Below are 18,985 nucleotides of genomic sequence, written 5' to 3'. Positions count from 1 at the left end.
AGTGATGCAAAAGTGAAGATTGCCACATCAACAAAGACCAGTTGCAAATAAGGCTCTACATAAACAATCTTGATGAAACCTATTGTTGAAGGTTTCATTCAAAGACAGCATAGAAACAAAAAAAAATGTCAATAAATGAAAAAAAGACATTTGCAATTTCATTATAACATTCTAGTGATGACCAAAAACAATCATGAACCAGAGATAGTTAAAAGATCAGTGTGTGTGTGTGTGTGTATAATACTATTATGTTCAGTAAAACGTAGCATGATCTACCTCAGCTGCTTCCTAAGCAGTCTTACAATGTTACTCACAATAACAAATCAAATACCAGGCCATATGATGTTTCTAGACAATTAACTCACATTGTTCGTCAAAACTACACGTCAAGATCAACAGACACGAAGGGATCAACATAGACATGAGGGAGCACACCAGGTATGACAAAAAAAGAAATTTACAGGAGTGCATGCAAACAGGATCATTTGAGGCCCCATCAAGGTCATTTTATTCAGAACATACGTTGCTTGAGCCAAAAATCTAGACTGTACAGTCAGAGAGCATGGTTTTCAAATTGCCACCTCTGACAAATAAAAACAATGGGTTCAAACAGTGTAGCACCCAAAGCTTGGAGAAGCTACCCTGGCTTGCAATTTTATATCATTCTTTTGTATATACAAAGCATTTTGTCCCGAGTAATTATGCAACAACAGTGTTGTGAATCATCGAAAGGAACTCAGTTTTTACTAAGATCACATTGCACTGGACGTAGAGCTTGGCTTCCCCAAAGGATATGATGGGAATGAATGGATACCGCAAACTCCTCGTGGATTTCCAGAGCTGCGTTCAATGTGCACGTACCCATCCAAGCCCCAATCTTCGGTCCAAGAATTCTTCACAATCCAGTAGTCTTTACCATGCTCAGAGCCATAACCAACAGCCAGTACAGCATGGTCAATATCGTTGGGATCATCGGAACAGCTATTGAATACACCCTGCAACAGACATCCTATGGTCAGTACCATGGTGTAGCAGGCAAAGCACCTTCTAATACAAACCACATGTTGCCCATGTGTAGGGATCCAGAGGCAGCAATGCAGAGGGAGTAAAACTTTGCAAATATCTTCACTTGCTACACACATAGACAAAAATGTAAATACATACCCCAGCATACAGTTGGAAGTCACGAGTTCCAGCATTGATGGCAACACTAACAGGCTGCTGGGCTACAGCACAAGTCAGGGCATCCTCATTGTCAGGTTGCACATCCTCATAGCCATAAATCTTAACAGATTTCTTCATTTTCTGCGATTGCCGAAAACAATTAATACTTATATTCCAGAAAAAGCACATCAAAACTGTACAAGCATAGATTAAAAAGCCCTTGCCTTCAACCACTTGCAAAATTTGGCTGTCCCAGCACCACTAACATATGGATAACCTACTTCAGTGTTGATGCCTCCATTTTTGACAACCCACTCAAATGAGGGATCCATGAGGCCACCATTGCACCCATAGTTGGTGTGCACACAGCTTACAAGCTCTTGCTCAGAGAGACTCACAAGTTGACCTGTGGCAATTGCATGAGCACCCTCAATGGCACCAATGGATGAAAAAGCCCAGCAGCTTCCTGCAAATAGGGGCAAAACAAACAAGCATAGGCATGTAAGATATATATCCTCCTCTCCCATAACTTTCGTATATAGATATGTACTTGCACCATTACTTGAGAGAACAACACATAATGCTTCCAAACCATCTATTCAAGTACAGCAATTTCCTCGGTGTGTAATCCACAGTAAGACTGCACCCTAGAGACAAGTAGAAACTCCTTAAACTCACCCCCCCTCCCCCTCCCCCCCCCAAAAAATATATATATGCGCCACTCCTGTAAGACCAGGAGATGATTTACCGCAATTCCTACTCTTCAGGTTACTATGGCAGCATGAGTACTCCTTGACTAATCAGTTCCCTCATTAAATGGAACACAGCCAGTCCACACACCAACCAGTCTTAGTGTCTAAATCATATAAAACAGCCTCTCATGCATGCCTCTCTGCTACAGTCAACAGATTAACTCCATCAAAAACACCAGGATGAAACATTTTGCTACATGAAAAAACCAAGGGGAAAGTCCACAGTTATCATTTATCTACTAACGCAAACACCATGGGCAATCAAGTAAAAACGAGGACAGCCTCGCACAACCGAGATCTGGGATTACGGCAACCTTCTCACTCTTCAAGATATCCTTCATAGGAGTCAAGCCTAGACGAGTTGCATTGGAACATAAAGCCATCTTACGAGCTCCTTCCTCTTCAACCTTTTACATCGATCTCTTTTTGCTAAGCTAAAGATACAGCGCACGCAAAGACAGATGGCACACGAAAAAGGAACTCACCGCATTGACCCTGGTCTTTGACAGCCGTGACAGCACCTTTCTGCCTCCAATCGACAGCAGAAGGCAAGACATTAGCGTTACAAGTAGATCTGACCTGGCGCAGGGGCTTCGGGTTGGCAGGAAGACGAAATCCAAGATGCCGAGTTCGGAACTCCTCCAGAGTGAGGTCAGCGAAGCGGGTCAAACCAAGCTTATGGGATGCCTGCTTGCCGTGGTTGTGGCTGTGGATGTAGCGCAGGTTTTCCTTGAAGACTTGAAACCTGCTGTGCTTCTGCGACGAGCCATCAGCAGAGGTATAGTTCCTTGAGTGCTTGGAGATCCAGCTCTCAAAGAGCTGGAGGAGGCGATCTTCAGAGGAGAGATCTTCGGGCTGATACTGGAGGTGGCGGGCGGAGGCGAGTGAGAGAAGCAGGAAGGAGGAAGCAAGGAGCAAAGCGAGGGAGAGGGGGGGTGAGGACGCCATGGGAGCAGGAAACGAAGAAGACGAAGGATAATTAAATGCGAGGGTCGTGTGTGTGTGGCTTTCTTCACAAGGTGCGGCACGTCTTGTGCGTTTCGGGCGTCATTTCTTCAATGATTCAATCGCATTTTCACACGTAGCCTAGGTAATCTACGAGCCCGACTTCTGCGTATAATAAGCTGGCCTCTGTTACAAGGTTTCAGGGCTGCTAGCATTCCTCCTCACTATTTCACACGCTGCTCTTGGTTAAGGGTGTTTTACCTACCATAGGGTGCAAGGGCCATTTAACAAGTGAAAAAATCGCAAGGCCTGCCTATAAGAGGGCAGGTGAGTGAGGCCAAAACACTTGACATAATACTTTCAAATTTGAAAGGCCATGATCGATGACTTTAAAAACAGCTCCTAATACTTTCAAGATTCGTTCCCCTACTAACCTTAGGGAAGCCTTCTATATGCAGTTTCATGATATTGTTGTCCATGTATCATTCTGCAACCCTAAGACGACATTGCAATAGTCGTTGCCTATCACCTCTTTGTGTGCAGTAGCCTTGCCCACAAGCAACTTGACATCAATCTTTTGCCATAGAGCAATCAGCGCTCCTCTTTTCTCCGTCAACCCCTAGTGCATGCACATTGATTTCACATCCAATATGAGATTTTAGAAGAGAGAGACCGACACACACATACATACATATATGATATAGAGAGAGATATTGTCCTTAAGGTCAAATATGACTTGTGGAGCCAAAGGTACATGTGATGTACTATGTGGGGTGATAAATGATCCTTGATGTCAATGGTCACAATCAAGTGAATTCTAACAGAGAATAGACATCGTGGCTTGGAAAGCAACATGTGAAGGTCTTAAGTTGTGGATGAAAATGTGAGGGAAGCAGGTTTGGAGTTGAGCAAAAGCACTCTAATGGTGCATGGTACTCAAACACTCAGCTTAAAATGATCGTAATCTAAATAGTCAATGGTTCTCTTGTCCATCTTGAACAAAGACAATGAGTACTAGCCCAGGTTGTGATATTATGTAGAGAGTATCATTGAGAAGGGAGGATAGACTCCAGCTTGCAAGGGTGCAGATTCCCCTTTCAAGGAAGAACGTAGTGTTGTAGTTAGGGCGACTCGGGTCATGAAATGTATGATGTGTGACCCATCATATTCCTCCCAAGTAGTAATATATTGACATGAGAGAGAGAGAGAGAGAGAGGTTAACAAAATCATAACCCCATGGACCCAAAAAAAAAGCCCTCAAATGAGACAATCCCAAGTTACCTGCATGTTTAGCGTCCCAAGGAGCATATTATTACACATTATTCATTTTACAAAGTGATCTCATTAGCAAGAGTATTGGCTATCATGGCTATGACTCAGAGGCGCCATTTCCATCAGATTTACAAAAGTGCAGGGTTTGGAGTTTGTAGTTGCTTTGAGGGTAGTTTGTGTATATGGGCTTGAATGCAAATCAAATGGATAGGACCATTAGCCTTGCAGAGATGGCATAGAAGGAGGGAGCCTAGCGATGTTTGCAGGCAGAGACAAAAGCAAAAATGCAGGCTGCAACGCAAAGCAGAGAGAGAACATAATAAGGGAAAAAAACCCCAATTTTGGTTACAGCCACAAATGAGCATGGAGATGGCAACATAAGGTTGATGGAGATGAGGGGAGACGCAGGTAATCCATGGCATGGACGAGGCCTATGATCTGGGCCTTGAGGCTTGCCCATGTGGTTGAAGCCCCAATGACCAAAATCTTCCTCCATTTTCCCAAACCCTTCCCATCGGCCCAAAATCTTGAGCTTTCCCATGCCTCTGGGATGAGAAAACTACCTTTGGTTGCCCTCTGACCATAAAAATCTTGGCGAGCGTCTTGCGGGGTTGATTAGGGGTGTTATTACAACTTTATCAAGTCAACCGAGTTAAGAAAACACATGCATAAATCAATAAGCACACCTTAACCATTCAGTACACCTTCATCGTCAATTGTTGTGTTTGCCACAACAGTCTACTACGTCTTGGACACTCAAGGCTCCACTCCACCTGTAGTGTTTTGCACAACACAAACCCCAAACCACCTCAAACAATGCTCGCATCACAGATCCACGACCGCGTGCACGTGCAAGCCACCTTACTGAAAATTTGGACAAAGCAACCCATTCATTCACTTGTCAAGGCTTAAAAAGGGAGCAAAGAAGAAAGACAATAGCGTCCTCTGCAAGAAGCCGAGCACACCTCACCTCAGGTGCACGTATCTTGTCCACAGGTGAGCCATGACCTCCAAAGAGGCTTGCGCAAGAGCTAGGTGGAAATCTTTGCTTGAGGCGTGCTATCCATGGCATAAAAAATCAAGAGAGGTTGAGGACTGTCGAGAAAATCCAAGGGTCGGGAAGAGAAAGCGAGCAAAAGATACAAAACATGAAAGGAAGGGACTATAGACTCTCTCTCTCTCTCTCTCTCTCTCTCTCTCTCTCTCTCTCTCTCTCTCTCTCTCTCTCTCTCTCTCTCTCTCTCTCTCTCTCTCTCTCTCGTGAAAGGGGTCTTGGCAGGTGACGTCTTATCTGAGCATCTCCTATCAGTCGTCGCAGCTGTCGAGGTGAAAGTGGTGATGCAGGATCAGACTCCAAAGGTTGGGACACACAGAGAGAGGAGGCAATGAGGCAAGAGCGGGGAAGACAGACTACCCGAGCATCTATGACATTATCTCTCTCTCTCTCTCTCTCTCTCTCTCTCTCTCTCTCTCTCTATACCCTCGTCTACCCTTGTTGTAGGTAGAGAATGAGCTGCGGGTCCTTTGTTCACAAAGAGTTTCTCTCTCATGGTTAGCTTGCCAAGGCCATGCGGACAATGGAGGAGAGGGCAAGGTGGGATTTTGGGGGCACTGCCATCTTGCTCAACAGAGAGGAGAGACGGTTGTCGATAGTGAACATCCCACAAGAACGTGTTGCAAGTTGAAAGATTCTCTTTTGGAGAAACCAATGCTTTTGATTCTCCCACTGAGGCGGCACTACCCCATCATCAAGCTCCTTTTTGCACTTCTCTTTTGTTACATAAAAACGAAGGAAGAGTTTGTTGTTGTGGAAGAGTTCATGTACTACCAATTTTTATGTGCAAACAACCTCGCAAAACACCTCGTTTTATCTCTCCCAAACAACCATTGTCGAAGGAAGAACCTAAGGAAGATTGTGCGCCACATTCTAGCCCTAGCAAGCCAGCTCAGAAGAGAAAGTTCTTGATAAAAGAGTATTCACGCCAGCTGGAAGATCTTCCCCTCTTCAAGTAAGTTTTACATACACTAAAACATATCTTCCATCTGATTCACAGATTCATTGTCTCACACAACAGGTATGGCGAAGAGAAAACAAGCCATTGCACCTTCACCACCTACAAAGACCAAACAACTGTCGAGTGTAGCACAAAGGACAACTACTAAAACTCCACTAAGGTGCAAAAAAAGGTGTGATTTGTGCCAATAAGTAGAGGGAATGTCAAGCTACAATCTCCAAGAAAGGAGAATGGCCGAAACTCAAGGAGGATTAGAAATCCAGCCACATCAGAGAGTAGCGACAACGACCCTCCCATGACAACAAGTCAGATTAAACCTAGAAGAACAGCAGAATATGGACTCAGATCACCCCTTGTAAAACTAGCCAAGCCTAACTTTCCAAAACACGCATCTACACCCTTGCATGCGGATCCACTTCTCCAAACATCTTCAGAGTTACCCTTGGAGGGTGAAGAAGACTCAACAAATCCATTGAAAAAGAAGAAGAAGGGCAATGTTTTGAATTGGACAGAGTTAGATATGGCAAAAGCTCTCAAGCAAGAGAGAATGGCATATCATTGCGCACGTGTGCTCTACAATTTGGGATGAGTTGTTTAGCTATAAAAAATTGGGAAGAAGGGAGGACCCAGAAGAGGAAAAAAGGACCAACAATGCAGTTGACAACAGAGGAGGAAGAAGCTCTACTCAAATGGATATTTTTAAAATGTGAATGGGGAAATGGCGTCTCCATTCGGATGTAGCTTAAAGTTGCCGAAATTTGTCAAACAAGGCATACCTTGTTTTCAAATGGAATACCAGGAAAGAGTTGGTGGGAGGGCTTTTGAAGAAGACATCTGAACTTGGTTTCTAGGGTGATAGAGGGATTAGACCAATCAAGGGCAAGTAGATTCAGGCTTGAAATAGTGAAATTGTTGCATGACAATCTCCAAAAGCTTTACATGGAACATTCATATCCACCCAAACACATACAGAATGCAAACAAAACTGGATTTCAGGGATCTAGAGATAAAGTCATGGCAAAAAAGGGAGCAAAGACCGTGTATGGAATCACTTGTGATTCACAAAAGTGGATGACCGTGTTGTGCTGCATGAACGTAGCAGGCCATGCCATTCCTTTTTTCTACATCTTTAAGGGTAGCCAAATTAATGGTGATTACATTTAAAATTGTGAACAAGGAACATGTATGGCTATGAAAATCAAGGCGTGGATGACGGGCACGTCTCGAAACGCCCAAAAAACTACAAATCAAATGTCTACTTACCTTGTTTAGACATTTGGCAAGTAGACATTTGATTTTTAGGTTTTTGATCATTTTGGTTGCATTGCCGGTGTCAGACGTACTCAATAAGTGCGAAGGCATTTTAAGAAAAAAATCTAGAGAGGGAAATAGAATTTCTTACAAGGCCCTCCAAATGACCTCCAAATCTTCTAATGCCTTCTAAGAAATGAATGAGATCTTAGTTCTTGAACGGCTTCAAAAGCAAGAAATTGAGAGAGAGGGAAGTACCAGCACCAACAAGGAAATTCAACGATCTAATGCAAAGAGCTCTGAAACTAGAGCATCAAGCAAAGAAAGAAAAGGGGCATAAGAAAAGGAAATCCAGTGAGACTGAGTCTTCTACTAAAGAGGATTCTAGTTCAAGCTACAGTTTGACATCAGAAAGTGAATCAGATAATAAGGGGAAGGGAAAGAAGAAAGGGTCATGGACCAAAAGACTAGAGGAAATGTCCAAGAAAATCATGGAAATCGCAAAGGCAAGACCTTCAGTCAAGAAGACAGAAATTTGGTGCTCAAAGTGTAGATCCAAAGATCATAAGATTGATGAATGTTCCCTGTGCACTTACTACAAAGCATATGGTCACGTATGGAATAACTACGGCATAATAATTCATCACTTCAAGAAAGGTAAGGACTTGTCAATGATCGCACTAACCAATTTTGAAGCACCCAAGGCACATGGGACTAGTGGGTCCAAGGATAATGAAGCCAGTACAAGTATTGATACTAGCAGAGCCAGATATTAGGGAGGCATTGGTAGGGACAAAGAACGAGAAAATAATGAAAAACAAAACCTAAACTATACCATTGCGATAAGTATGGCCACTTTCCAGCCTAGTGACAAGAAGGTTTGAAGCCAAAAACTTCTGACCAAAAGGCACCAAAACCAGTGCCAGTTAGGGCGGTGACCAGAAGTAAAGGGGTAGTCATTGAAGAAATCCCATAAGAGAAGGAGAACAAATAGACTGTTGAGACCAAGAAGTGGGAGTAGTAGAGAGCCGTCTGGAAGGCTAAGAGCAAGGAAAAGGTAGTGGATGAATGGCAAGAGAAAATGCTAAAAACTTGGCTAAAAAGCTACCAGAATAGCCATACTGTTCTGAAGTCCGGACGATTAAGAAACTACTGCACCAGTCTTCAAAGGTCCAGAAGGAGAAGGTAGTATTTGGACTAGACGAGTCCATGATAGCTGCAATATAAATCCTGGCCCAATGAGGTACAACAAGTCAGGGTAGACTTGGCTGAAGCTATGTCAAGTGAACTAAAGGAGCGCCAATCATAGGATTCATCTCAGGTTCAGTCAGTGGCCAATCAAGAAGCAGAATGGAATTGTGAAGATTCTAAGGACAAATCTTCCAGGGAATTGTTTTTTCCTCCCTTCTCAACCGACTTTCTCCAATTTCCAACTAGCTCAAAGCTAAGCCGAGAGACATTTTTCCCAGCTCATGTTAATTACACTCACTTCTAGTATAAAGTACTTTTCATAGCTTGAGCTCATTGTTCGTCTGCGCGCGTGCGGACGGACAGTGAGCTCAAGCTATGAAAAATACCAGATGAAGCATAGACAAGGAGTGTGCTTATAACTGGACGAGCTCAAAATGCTTTAGCTGCCCTTGGGTGAAATGATGTGACCACTGCTTGAAGAGCATGGTAGAGCAAGAAGCATCACTGAGGTATAAACATTGCCGGGTTGCTGTGAAGTTAAAAATGCAAGGCAAAGTGCTATTAGGAATGCTCGTTGCCAGTCGCATGGCATATTCAATGATCGCTCCAAAGACTGCAGACACTAATTAGTCTTCGCCCTCAACTTCGTCTTTGCCCCCAATCCTCGAAACTTACGTTGCATGAGTTTGGAACTCCTAAGTAGAAATATTGTAATAGAGTGGACATTTCTCACAATCATACAACTGTTGCCATGGTGCGAGTCGAATCTCACTACGTTTGTTGTGGATGGAATGGAGGGCTGCATGTACTGTGCCTAGGAAAACACCCATGATCTGCGACTATTGGAAGGGGAGGAGGAGCACCTAAGGGAAGGCCTGGAGAGGATGTTCCTTAAGGAGGACCGTCCAAACTGACACTAGAAGGCAAAAACTCTTTAAGTTTTATATGAACATTATTAGAATGTGAAGTTGATAAAAACCTCCGTATGAAAAGATGTAAATTGATATATTTGAAGGTTTTTACACTTGATTTGTATGTCTTCTCACCTTTGAATCTAAAACTCATAGCTTAGTTTTGAAATTCATAGGTGGTATTATGCTACACTTTGGTTGGTTTATATCATTTTAATTATTTGCAAGTAGTGTTTGGGAAAAATGTGTCTCAAGTTACAATTAGGTCCTTTTGAAATTGAAAATTTCCGCTTGAGAGTAAGAGGAAAGGAAAATTGCGTTTGGATTTTTAGAAAAATAGTGTGAAATATATAAAATTAGCTTATTTTTTCAAGTTGTCCTTTTGAAAAATTTACTAGTGTGAAAATATATAAAATTAGCTCTTTTCTTTTGTACCACATCTCACTCTAGTCCACCTCAATTGCTCCTACCAACAACCTCATTTGACTCCCGGGGGATTCACCATGGAAAACTTACCGCACCATGTAAGTGCAAGGGAGGGAGGTTTTTTTACAAGTTACATAAGCGTATAAGTTAGGGGCAGGTCCCCAATAATTTATCTCTCAAGCTTCAAAATAAGGAAGGGGGGTACTATATTTGGGGGGGGGGGGGGGGGGGGGGGGGGGGGGGGAGTTACCGGGGTTGATTACTTGTAACGATTGGTAGTCGATGTGCACTAGAACTCGGATGAATTTAGGGAAATTTTTATATTAGGTCACATATCAAATTTTGCATCAAGCCGGTCATAGATAAGGGCTGATTTGGAGCAGGTCAAGGGCTGATTTACACCAGCTTTGGATGGGTCAAAATTGGACGAGTAGCCAAAGTGCAGGCTGATCGGGCACATAGTTTGAAAGTCAAACTAAGACACATTGAGGGTACATCTAGTTATCAACAGAAGTGGTTCCTTAGTGTGTTGCCAGTCACTATGCTACACACTCTTTGACTAGTTTTGCTCAGTTAGATCATGTGAGACCTAAATATTATATGTAAAATAGGGGTATGATAGTTTTCTTCATTGATTGTCGTATAAGCGTAGAAAGGGGGGTTATATTCCCTAATATTAGTCGTATATAGGGGTTTTATCAAAGTTGTTCGCTCGTAGGTGGCATCCCATTTTGTATATAGAGTGAATCCCCTAGGATTTGACTAGGAGTCAAATCAAAGTCGACGATGCAGAAGTGTAGAGAGAGAGAGAGAGAGAGAGAGAGAGAGAGAGAGAGAGATAGATAGATAGATAGATAGATAGATAGATAGATAGTTCTATTATCGTCCTGGGAGGTCAAATATGACCTATGGGACCAAATGAACATGTCACGTGGTGTGAGTGGAGTTCATAAGTGACTCTCGATGCTCAAAAATGGCTGAAATGAGCGTCGCAATAGAGAGTCCACATCGTGGTTGGGAGAGGAAGGTATGTAGGGAGAGATCATGGCTGAATATATGGAGAAAAGAGGACCTAATGTGGTCAAAAGCTGAGCACTCAAGTAGTGTGTGGTACTCACTCTCTCGCACTTGACGAGGGCATAAGGTGCAAAGTCGATGACACTCCTCGCCAGTGCCCCAACGTCCTGTCTCGCAGCGTAGAGAATGGGAGCTAAGACGAATGGAGGCAATGGTGCGGATCGCACTCAACGGGATGGGCTCAAGGATGTAGGAATGGGTTCGGTTACCTCGTTCCGAGAAGAAGAGAGATTTGTAGTTTGGGGCAACGTGTGTGGTGTAATGGCTGAAGCGAGAACCTCCGGATTTCTCCCAAGCCGTGATACATTGGCGTTGTAAGAAGGCCTCATTAACTTGGGAGTCGATCGACGCATCCTTGACCAAGTGACATGCATCCCATCTTCCAAACCATTTCTTGATATCAAGCATCCACCCCGAACTTAGTATTTTGCTCTTGCATGTCTTTTGAACCATTTGACTTGCTTCATATGCGATTCTAGGAAGTCGATGCAAAGGGCTACGTTGTGTCTTACGCATGTACTCCACAACCCTTTGCATGCCCAAGACCTCAATGGGAAGCAATCCGGACTCAAGAAGTAAGAGCATGTAGGGTGTTTGTGTCTTGACTTGGAGAAAGTTGGTGAGAAAACGCTGTTGGACATTCTCAAACTCTTTCCAAGTAGACTTCCCGATGCTTCCACCCCACACCTCCACTCCATAAAGAAGCACCGGTGTCACCAATGTGTCAAAGAGGTACTTTTCGAGAGCCCAACACTTGATCTCTCCTGCATTGCACATGTTCTCAAATGCATAATAGGCCCTCTTTTCGGCTTCCAAGCGACGCATTGCACAATCCTTCCATTTATGATTGGATGGAACCTCAAGGCCAAGGTACTTGAAGTGATCTACCACTTCAAGTTTCTCATTGTTATATACAATGCATGGATTTTCATCATTGAGGGTCTTTACAAGCATAACCTTGGTTTTGGATCCATTCACGATCAGCCCGCTATGTAGGCAAAAGCGTTCCAAGACACTCATAAGCTTTTGTGCATCTTCTAAGGTATGTGCCAAGAGCACTACATCATCGGCATAAAGCAAAAGCATGATCACCGCATTTCCAATCTTAACCTCTTCTATGCCTTCTTGCTGCATAAAGTCAAGAACCATGCATTCCAATTCATCAATGAGTAGCCCAAAGAGGGTTGGGGAAAGTGGGCATCCTTGTTTGACACCAATAGTGCTTGCAAAAAATTCTGAAATTCCATCTCCCATACGTAATCGACATATCACTTTTTGGTAGATGCGAAAGACTGCATGCATAAATTCTCTCGGCACTTGAAGGCTTTGCATACGTCTCCAAAGATTTCCTCGCGGTACCATGTCAAAAGCTTTCTTGAAATCCACAAAGCAACAATACAACTTTTTTCCTTTCAATCGAGACGCTTCCATAAGAACTCGAAGAGTGACAAGGTGATCAATAGTGCTATGATGCTTTCGAAAACCTGCTTGGCCAAGTGCACGTTTGCCATTCTTTTCAGCCCATTCACTTATCTTCATCTCCATGATACATCCAAATAACTTTGCCATTAAAGAACCAACCATTATAGTGTGATAGTTGTTCACATTGTTTACATCTCCTCCTTTGTGCAAAGGTTTGATCCAATTTGCACTCCAATCATGAGGCATGCCATACTGAAGTGCAAGGTTAAACATATCGCATATCCAATATCGTGTTTTCTTGCTTGTCCATTTAATCATTTCAGCCTTGACACCTTGAAGGTCACCTGCCTTACGAGTAGCAAGTTTCTCAAGCGCGCGGCATACATCTTCAATGGTAAAGAAGGGAGACATAAACGGAAGGGAGCTACAACACTCCATCTTATCAACATTGGGTTGCTCATAGAGATTCTTACAATGCATATACATATCCTCAAGAGTCAAGTCACCAAAGCTCTCAACGCGCTTGCCTTTTAGATTTTGCCAAAACTTACCACATGCATGTGCTTTCTCTTGTGCTAAAAGAAGTTGTTTTTCGACTTCCCACCTTCTCCTCTTCTTTTGAACAAGTGCTTTGTATGTGTGTGAACATTCCAAGTAAACTTCCTTGTTTTTGATTGCATCCAAACTTAGCAAGTGTTTTCGGGCTTGACTACATTCCATGTCAAACCATTTCTTCTTGGTGCTACCCTTCTTAGACCTTTTGCAAGACATGTGTTTCACCGAAAAGCATTCCTTCGCACAAGAGAAAATTACTTCTTTGAAAACTTTCCACTTGCATTCTAATGTTGGGCTCTCTTGATGCTCTATCATGCTTAACATTTGGTCCACCATATCAGCATATATAAGTGCTCGTTTGAAGTCTAGACGTAGGTACAAATGATTCACATCATGATTGGAGGCTACATGCTCGGGCCGTTTACCACACTTGAGGTCAATACATAACATCCTATGATCCGATTCCGGATTCCATTCACCAAGTGTAAAGCTTTGTATGCATTCTAGAGTGGCTTCCGAGAACAACATATAGTCAATCACGCTAGCACCGTTGTGCTTTCTACATGTAAAGTCATTGGTGCCTTGCCATAGAGATACACCATTTGCAATGAGCATTCCGGTACTATTGCACATATGTAGAAGTGACTTTCCATAGTGATCCACTTCTTTTGCATCATTAGAACTTCGATTATACATGTATGAGTCATCCATTCTTCTTGAGACATGCGGCATGTCTACTTGTTGTGTGTCGTGTTGTAGCATATTTGTGCGAGCATTCATGTCTCCAAAAACAATGACTTCACCTTGATCCTTGTAATGAGCAATGTCTTCCTCTAGTTCAACAAAGGGCTGATCTCTATCCATATTCAAGCAAGCATAAAAGTTGGAGTCATAGTGAGGAATGTAGCAACCGGCCACAAACATGACTTGACCATTTGGTGGGCTGATTTTCAGCCATAAGTAGCGTTTATACTTATTTTCTTTGACAATGGAAACATCTTTCAAACCCTTTTTGATCATACATGCTACGCCTCCTTGGCCTCTTCGTTGCTTTGCATTTTTGGCCCACATCAAAGAATGCACATCGTATTTGTCAAATCAAAGAATTCGTTGCGCATCATGCTCCCATGTTTTGACAAGAAGTATCACATCGGAGTCATTGGTAAGCTCATCAATGCCAATTCCCGCATTCCATGGATACTCGTTACAATTCCAAAAGCTTATTCGCAAGCGTGAGTTGGTCTCATAGATCATGTGTCCCTATTTGTTGGGTGGACTTGCATCCTCCTTAAGTGGATTTTCTTCTTGAGGTGATACCTTAACCTTCTTGCTTCTTTCCTCATATGCTTTGCGACATACATTTTGTTGCATAATAGTGCGATCCTCATATACATTACAACCTGTTCCTTTGAGGTAGATCCAACCATTGTCAAGGATGATCTTTCTCTTTACCTCATCAGCCATGGTACATACAATAGGTCTTTCTCCCGAGCGAGGGACTCCTTGTTTTCCAACTCGATGTGCACCATAAGCCATGATTCCTGACATGCCAAAGTGTGTAGCAAAAAACTCTTCAATAGCAACTGCAAGAGATTGGGGTGTTTCCATGCTTTCCTCCTTGATTCCACGAATGACGATGTTCTTTGAGCGTTTTTGTCGTTCGTGCAATTCTTGAGTGTCCACATTCTCGACATTCTTTGCTTGGACAACGGCTTGCGTGATAGGAGATGTAGAAACCACATTATCCTTACATATATCAGCCCATGATTTGGATGCATTTCTCATCTCACATACATCATGTCGTATTGTATCTATTGTTTCCTCTTTCAATACATGATCACTCTCAACTTTGCTCAAGCGCTCTTTCAATACATTCATGTCAACAAGAGAGCGTTTACATTCTTGAACTTCATTCTCAAGATGCATCAAGTGTGTTGTTTGCATTTCAAGAACCTTCTTGAGGTGCTCATTCTCCACAACGAGAACTCTTAAAGTACCATTCTCCATTGCAAGTGCGCGCAACTCTTCACCTTGTTTGTTGACGGTGTCAGGAGTTTTTTGGAGCAAGGAATTGCGCATATGTGCATACACATTCATGGTGCATCAAATAAGGAATTGCCCATTTTCCAGAGCCAGGTGGTTACGTGGGGCCCACATGTGTACAGGTAGGACAGCATGTACATAGTGCATCGATTTTCACTATCACCAGTACCAGCATGTTTTTTCTACAATAATGAGGAGTTTATAGCGCGTAAAAATTCTCGAGGAAGCTATCCGCGGGCCGACGACATGAGGTAAGCAGGTGCGTCAGATGGCATCTAGTGGCGTCAGGAGAGCGAACGAGGTCAATATTTGCACGCAGATGAGGACGGACACAACGTGGGTGTTTTCTTGTGAGAGTTACGTAGAAAGGTCATCATTAGGATCACTTTTTGGGGCCACTTCACGTGGTGGCGAGATGCATTATTGGAAAAAGGCTGAGTGCCAGGTGTACGGATGATGCAAAAAGGTGACAACAATGCACTGCGAGGTTAGTTTTTGGCCTGTTCGGGGTCTGTTTGAGGTCATCTAAAAGGCCAAGGGTGCCCAAGTAATAAAGCTAAGTGTGGGAACTGAAAAAACAGAGAGAAGACCAGAAAAAACGTGGAGAAGAGAGGAGGAACAGCCGCAGGTGTGTTTTTGCTCATTTTGGAGCCTGTTTTGGCCGTAAACTGCTCATCCGAGGTCGGATTTGAGCACTTTGACATTGTAGACTGGGGTTTTGGGCCGTTCCGGACGCGATGGCGCTGTCCATTTTGCCAAATTCCCCACTCTTTTTCTGCTGTTTTTCTGTGTAATCTTCTCCAGTGAGTGAAGCTTCTTCTCCAATTTGTGATTGTATCTGGTATCTTTTACCCATATTGTGTGAGCTGTTTGCCCCATTGGTGTTGGCCCAAGCTCATTTGTATCTAAACATCAGAAGTTCTCCTCTTTTGAGCTGAGTTTTTTTGTGTGTGTGTGTGTGTCTCTGTGTGGAGTGGGCAAGTGGATAGTCTCTCTCCTCTCACTCAAGAGGTGTGTTCCCTGTCTCGGCCAGGTGTGTTGTGTAAGCCGAGTGGTGCCCCATAGTGTGTGTGTGTATCTTCCCAAGAGTGTGTGTCGGGTCGTTATAGAGGCGCTGTGTGTGTTTTCATCCCGCTCACATTCTTTTGGCGCCCCCACGGAGGATCTTCTTCGAGTACCTTCTGCTTCGAGCTTCGAGCTTCGGGATTACAGGTTGTAGATTACAGGTTACAGGTTACAGGTTACAGGGACAGGTACAGGTACAGGTGATTCACACAGGTACAGGTAGCTGGAGTACAGTGATATACTAGCAGTGATGTCACTTGCAATTGTTGTGGGAATGCATCACTTGGCGCCTATTTGAGCGCATTGTCTGCTGGATTGTATGTTACTTGTGGAAACTGCCATTGTTCGCATTTGTGGAGCCATACTTGGTTGTATTTGGCAGTCCCAGCCATCTGTGAGACTTGGTCTGGAAGATAGTCATTTCTGAGACTTGACTATATGCGATTTGCATTAGCCTTCGTGTGAGGGTCGATAGCGTGAGGTTTTTATTGAGTTGGGGGATTCTCAAATGTGGAGATCCTTTCGGTGATACAGGTAGCTGGAGCACCCTTTTTGTGACCTCGCCATAGGCTATGTACTAGTGAGTCCTACTTGATGCTCGGGTTCTATTGTTGACAGTTTATGCATACATAGACAGTCTATATTTTGGGTTCCTACTGCTCTACTTCTAGGGAAACTCTGTCGAAATTTTCCCAAGTTATGATGGCTGGTTTTTTGGTATTTTGAGCCATTTATGCTGTTATGCTGCTGAAATTTTGGCAAAATCAGAGGTTGAGTCAGGTGTGCCTTCTTGGGAGCTTCATGGTTGGCTTTAATGGATGATCAAAATGGCCCTCAGTTCACTCCTTTTCATTTAACTCAAAGAATTTAGATTAATTTTCATGTGTCCAGGAAGATCTTTTTCCAGCAGCGCATAGTCTTTATGTTTGGGCTAAGAAGATTACGAGAGATCTTGGAATGTCCTTTGCCTGTTGTAATTCCGATGATCAACTATGAAAACTCATTTGATGTGCATGTGTTTGTCCTTATCTAAAGTTGAGCTCCATTGAAGTTTCTGGGGATTGGGTAGTCAAAAGTTTTGGGTTCTTGCACGTGTGTTCAAAGGGGTTCTCAAAGCATTGTAACTTGGGTAGCCATGGCTTTCTCTTATCCGGAGTTTCATGGAAGAAGTGATGAAGATGTGGAAGAATTTTTGGAAAAGATGGAGGTTGCCTGCATTAGCAACCAGATTCATGACCCTGCGCAGATGTTACGCCTTCTCCAAATTTGTTTGAAGAGTGATGCACGAGTTTGGTCTAAAGCATTTGAAGAGGAGTTGCGTGTGGCTGATCCACCTGTAAGGTTGAGTTGGGACAATCTACGACATGGGTTGGAAGTGGAGTTTGTGAAGATAGAAGATCCTGACAAGGTGTGGCAAGAAGTACAGGCTTTGGTGCAAAAGGAAGGTGAGCCAGTAGATGCGTACATACGTAAGTTTTCATTGGCATGGGAGCGAATGTGCAAGGCTTTAGCACCACAGGTACCCCCGCCTGACATGATGAAGAAGGACAGGTTCTTGGCTGGTCTTTGGGAGAATATACGTTGGAGAGTGGAGCTAAAGAAGCCTAGGACATATGAGGATGCACTAGAGGTAGCAAGGAACAAAGAGTGGAAGCTGAGGAAAATGAGCCAGTTAGGGGTGGAGTCTTTGCCAATGAGGTCTGAATTTCAACCTATAGAGTCTTTACAAGGGCGCATGTCAGGGGTTCATCATGAACCAGTAGTTCCTGTTACTACTCAGGTTATGCCAGCAGTGGTCACTACAGCAGTGCAAGATGATGGGCTAAGGCAAGACATGAGGCAAATGGTAGATTTGATGAAGAATCTCAGTCTAAACATGCTAGGTCAAGTGGGAAATAATCGAGGTCGAGGGAGGTTTGCAAATCAGCAAGGAGGTGAAGAAAGGCCTAGGAATGGTGTTGGACAAATCAATGGTAGGTTTTGGAGGCAGACGCCCACATGTTATAATTGTGGAGAGTTGGGTCACATCAGCCCGCAATGTGATAAGCCACCAAGGATGGGGGGAGACATGTATCCATTGCCAAGACAGGTGCTAACTAGGTCAAATGATTATGGCATCGAAATTAAGGGAGACGAAGGAACCAGTGGACTGACCCAGGAGGAAAAGGGAAAGACAAAAGTGCTAAGTGTAGTCACCTTGGAGAAGGCATCAAAGCTAGAGGATACATTAGTGATGCCTATTGGGAAGAGGACCACAGAGGAAAAGGAAGGAAGAAGTGCCCCAGGTCCTAGTAAGAAGAAAGGAAAGAGCCATGAAGGCGAGGATGTCAAGGCCAAGAGGAAAAGGAGAGCTCGTCGAAAGTTTCATGTTTCAGATTTTCCACTAGGGGATGGGCAATTAAGCTATGACTTGAAGGAGGATCTGAGGAGCAGGAAGGCAGATGTTACTTTTGGGCAGCTTATAGAGATGGTGCCTAAGCTAAAGCAACAGTGGAAGAGGATGGTTAACCCAATGGAGAAAGAGCCAGAGAGAGGTTCAGTGAAGGTGTTGGCAATGGACGAGCTACCAGACATTTGTCCAATAGTAGATGTGTGGCATAAAAGGAAAAATTTGGGACAAGGTTATGTGGATGGCGGAGCCCAAATATGCGTCATAACACACTCATGTGTTGAGAAGATGGGTCTCACAGTGGCTGGGGTGTCAGGTTTTCGGATCAGATTGGCAAACCATCAAAAAGTAAAATGCTTGGGTGTTGTAAAGAGCTTAGAAGTGGAGGCATATGAAGCAAAGGCAGTGGTTGATTTTCATGTGATGCCAGCAGGGTTGGGAGCATATCCTATTATACTGGGCAGACCATGGTTACGTGCAGTGGGAGCTGTTCAAGATTGGCGACAT

At 43.5% G+C, this 18,985-nt stretch overlaps 1 protein-coding gene across 1 annotated transcript; it reads right to left on the bottom strand.

The window, feature by feature from the left end:
- Window positions 1–602: 602 nt before the first annotated feature.
- On the bottom strand, window positions 603–2,949 carry LOC147429718 (cysteine proteinase COT44-like). The gene is made up of 4 exons (XM_086495961.1): window positions 2,402–2,949; window positions 1,389–1,630; window positions 1,165–1,305; window positions 603–995 (listed from the first exon to the last, which is right to left on the bottom strand). The coding sequence occupies exons 1-4, from the start codon at window positions 2,862–2,864 to the stop codon at window positions 753–755; spliced, it is 1,089 nt and encodes a 362-aa protein (XP_086352087.1). The 5' UTR covers window positions 2,865–2,949; the 3' UTR covers window positions 603–752.
- Window positions 2,950–18,985: the final 16,036 nt, after the last annotated feature.

The sequence above is a fragment of the Adiantum capillus-veneris genome, chromosome 22 (genome assembly GCF_014529385.1).
Source record: "Adiantum capillus-veneris isolate H3 chromosome 22, ASM1452938v2, whole genome shotgun sequence".
In the NCBI taxonomy this organism is placed as follows: Eukaryota; Viridiplantae; Streptophyta; class Polypodiopsida; order Polypodiales; family Pteridaceae; genus Adiantum; species Adiantum capillus-veneris.
This window is presented reverse-complemented; position numbering and strand designations above follow the sequence as displayed.

Coding starts and splice junctions, on each gene's coding strand:
- LOC147429718 (XM_086495961.1), bottom strand. CDS start 2,864: ATGGCGTCCTCACCCCCCCTCTCCCTCGCTTTGCTCCTTGCTTCCTCC. Junction 1,631..2,401: donor CAAAGACCAGGGTCAATGCG/GTGAGTTCCTTT, acceptor CCCTATTTGCAG/GAAGCTGCTGGGCTTTTTCA. Junction 1,306..1,388: donor AATTTTGCAAGTGGTTGAAG/GCAAGGGCTTTT, acceptor CGGCAATCGCAG/AAAATGAAGAAATCTGTTAA.